Raw genomic sequence first — 3,163 nt, forward strand, 5'->3', positions numbered from 1 at the left:
TCTTCACATATCTTGTTCTCAAAGCACGTTTTTTGGCACAAGTTACAACAAAAAAAAAGAGAGCTGGTGGAAACATTTAACTTGTAGAAATGGGATCAACATTAGCTAAAGTAAAGTGTTATTATTACATCCCAAACAATTACTATATGTTTGATGAATCAAGATCAAGATGGTATATTGTAAGAGAGCCCCTGTGGGTTGGAGGTACTGGGCGAGTGTTCCGATGCAAACTATTTCATCGGGCCAAAAAGGACGTGGCTGTGAAGATTATGCATAATAACTTCCCCTGGTCTGGTCAAAGGGAGTTGGCCAACCTTAAAGAACTCAGTAAGCTTGACCCAGACAAGAATAACTTGGTCAGGTTTAATAGGCATTTTAAACACTTTGAACGTGTTTGTCTGGAATATGAACTGCTCGACAAAAGTCTGTACGACTTCATGAAACTACAGCACTTCAAGCCATTGTGTTTATCTGAGATCAGAGTAATCACACAACAGCTCCTGGTGGCTCTGAATGCTCTCAAGAGCATCGGTCTGGCTCATTTAGACATCAGCCCAGAAAAGGTCATGCTTGTGAATCAGTTGCAGTCATTCAAGGTGAAACTGATTGGTTTTGGTGCAGCAGGACCGGTTTCCACATTCAGGCATGGCACCACCGATCAATGCGTTGCTTACAGGGCCCCAGAGGACTTGTTGGGCCTCCCAATGAACGAGGCCAGCGATATGTGGGCACTAGGTTGCACTTTGGCCTTCCTGTACCTGGGACAGCACCTTTATCCAACAGAGTCTGAATATGAGGTCATGAGAGCCATCGTGCAGATGCAGGGTCCGCCTGATGAACACATGCTGAAAGACGGAGGAAGGACCAGCACGTTTTTCGCCTGTGAAAACTATTTATGGAGGCTGAATGATCCAGATGAATACTGTCGCACAACATGCCAGACAGTCCATCGCTCTGAGGGGATTTTCAACAAGTTTACCAGTCTGGATGACATGGCGAAGACCCACTCAGAAGTGAAGAATGGTGCTGAATATGAAGACACACAGGCCTTTTTAAGCCTCATCAAACAGATGCTGCAAGTGAGTCCTGAAAAGAGAATCACCCCCAGCGAAGCTTTAGGGCACAGTTTTGTCACAATGAAACACTTTCACACTAACAAAGACCCTTATGTGACATCTGCCCGTTTGGCCATGGAGGACTGCCGGCAGGAGCATTCATTGGTTGAAAACAAACCGTTAGGAATATTCGCTGGAGGAATGTATCGTCGTACCATGAGAGAAAATTGCGTTCTGCATGATGAATCAAGACTGTATGCTGCAAGTGCGCCCCTGTGGAAAGGAGTTACTGGGCAAGTGGGCCGGTGCAAACTATTTCAACAGGCCACAGACGTGGCTGTGAAGATGATGCATTATAACATCCCCATGACTGGTAAAACGGAGTTGGCCACACTTGAAGAACTCCGTAAGCTTGACCCAGACAAGAACAACTTGGTCAGGTTTAATCGGCATTTTAAAGTCGCTGCACAAATTTGTCTGGAATATGAACTGCTCGACATAAATCTGTATGAGTTCATGAAACTAAAGCACTTCAAGCCACTGTGTTTATCTGAGATCAGAGTAATCACACAACAGCTCCTGGTGGCTCTGAATGCTCTCAAGAGCATCGGTCTGGCTCATAAAGACATCAAGCCACAAAAGGTAATGCTTGTGAATCAGTTGCAGTCATTCAAGGTGAAACTGATTGGTTTTGGTGCAGCAGGACCAATTTCCACATTCAGGAATGGCACCACAGAGCAATGCGTTGCTTACAGGGCCCCAGAGGACTTGTTGGGCCTCCCAATGAACGAGGCCATCGATATGTGGGCACTAGGTTGCACTTTGGCCTTCCTGTACCTGGGACAGCACCTTTATCCAACAGAGTCTGAATATGAGGTCATCAGAGCCATCGTGCAGATGCAGGGTCCGCCTGATAAATTCATGCTGTATTACGGAAGAAGGACCTACATATTTTTCACCTTTGAAAACTCTATGTGTAGACTGAATGATGAAGATGAATACACCAGCTTAGCAGGCTACGTGGTCCATCGCTCTGAGGGGATTTTCAACAAGTTTAACAGTCTGGATGACATGGCAAAGACCCGATCAAAAGTGAAGAATCATGCTGAATATAAAGACACACAGGCCTTTTTAAGCCTAATCAAACAGATGCTGCAAGTGAGTCCTGAAAAGAGAATCACCCCCAGCGAAGCTTTAGGGCACAGTTTTGTCACAATGAAACACTTTCACTCTAACAAAGACCCTTATGTGACATCTGCCCGTTTGGCCATGGAGGACTGCCGACTGGAGCAGTCATCGGTTGAATGCAAACCCTTTGAAACATCCAGAAAAGTGACAGGTTGGAATGGTTCGTCCATTACTAAATTGGATGATACACTAAATGAACCACCAGCCACAGCTGACATTGTCACTGCTGGAACTACAAACACTGGACTACCAGACAAAGTAGCCAGTGCTGGCTTAAATGACCCCAACTCTGCTGGGACAGATGAAAAGCATCAGGCACAGATAAGGCAACTTCACCTACTCCTGTTAGTCACAATTCACATGATAGAACTGAGGAAAATGAACCACCAGCCACAGCTGACATTGTCACTGCTGGAACTACAAACAATGGACAACCAGACAAAGTAGCCAGTGCTGGCTTAAATGACCCCAACTCTGCTGGGACAGATGAAAAAGCACATGGCACAAATAAGGCAGCTTCACCTGCTTCTGTTAGTCATAATTCACATGAGGGAAACACTAACAATGACAAAGGAAACACACACTTTGTTGAAGTCAAATGCCGGAAGAAGTGGCTGAAGAAGATCAAGCAATTCTTCTCCAGGATGATTAAGCCATAAGTTGCTGCAAAGATTTTACTACACAGCACATTTGAATCACTCATGAATTGATAGTAATAATTGACTGTAATAATGCAAATATTCATATTTTGTAAATAACTGCCACAATGTTTTATATTATTCTTTCATAACATGTAGCTTGTGGACTACATGCATCTATTTAGTCCAAATTTATATATATTTTCTTACATTTATTTATGTCAACTGTATGTTTGTCGAATATTTTTCATATCAATGCACAAACTGCCATTTATATTTGTG

At 43.7% G+C, this 3,163-nt stretch overlaps 1 protein-coding gene across 1 annotated transcript; it reads left to right on the forward strand.

Annotated features, from left to right (window-relative positions):
* The first annotated feature begins 245 nt into the window (after window positions 1-245).
* Window positions 246-3,157, forward strand: LOC123964711 (homeodomain-interacting protein kinase 2-like). The gene is made up of 2 exons (XM_046041524.1): window positions 246-2,436; window positions 2,622-3,157. The coding sequence occupies exons 1-2, from the start codon at window positions 270-272 to the stop codon at window positions 2,900-2,902; spliced, it is 2,448 nt and encodes an 815-aa protein (XP_045897480.1). The 5' UTR covers window positions 246-269; the 3' UTR covers window positions 2,903-3,157.
* Window positions 3,158-3,163: the final 6 nt, after the last annotated feature.

Source organism: Micropterus dolomieu, unplaced genomic scaffold, assembly GCF_021292245.1.
Source record: "Micropterus dolomieu isolate WLL.071019.BEF.003 ecotype Adirondacks unplaced genomic scaffold, ASM2129224v1 contig_4888, whole genome shotgun sequence".
NCBI classification, from domain to species: domain Eukaryota; kingdom Metazoa; phylum Chordata; class Actinopteri; order Centrarchiformes; family Centrarchidae; genus Micropterus; species Micropterus dolomieu.

Coding starts and splice junctions, on each gene's coding strand:
- LOC123964711 (XM_046041524.1), top strand. CDS start 270: ATGCATAATAACTTCCCCTGGTCTGGTCAAAGGGAGTTGGCCAACCTT. Junction 2,437..2,621: donor TAAATTGGATGATACACTAA/ATGAACCACCAG, acceptor GAACTGAGGAAA/ATGAACCACCAGCCACAGCT.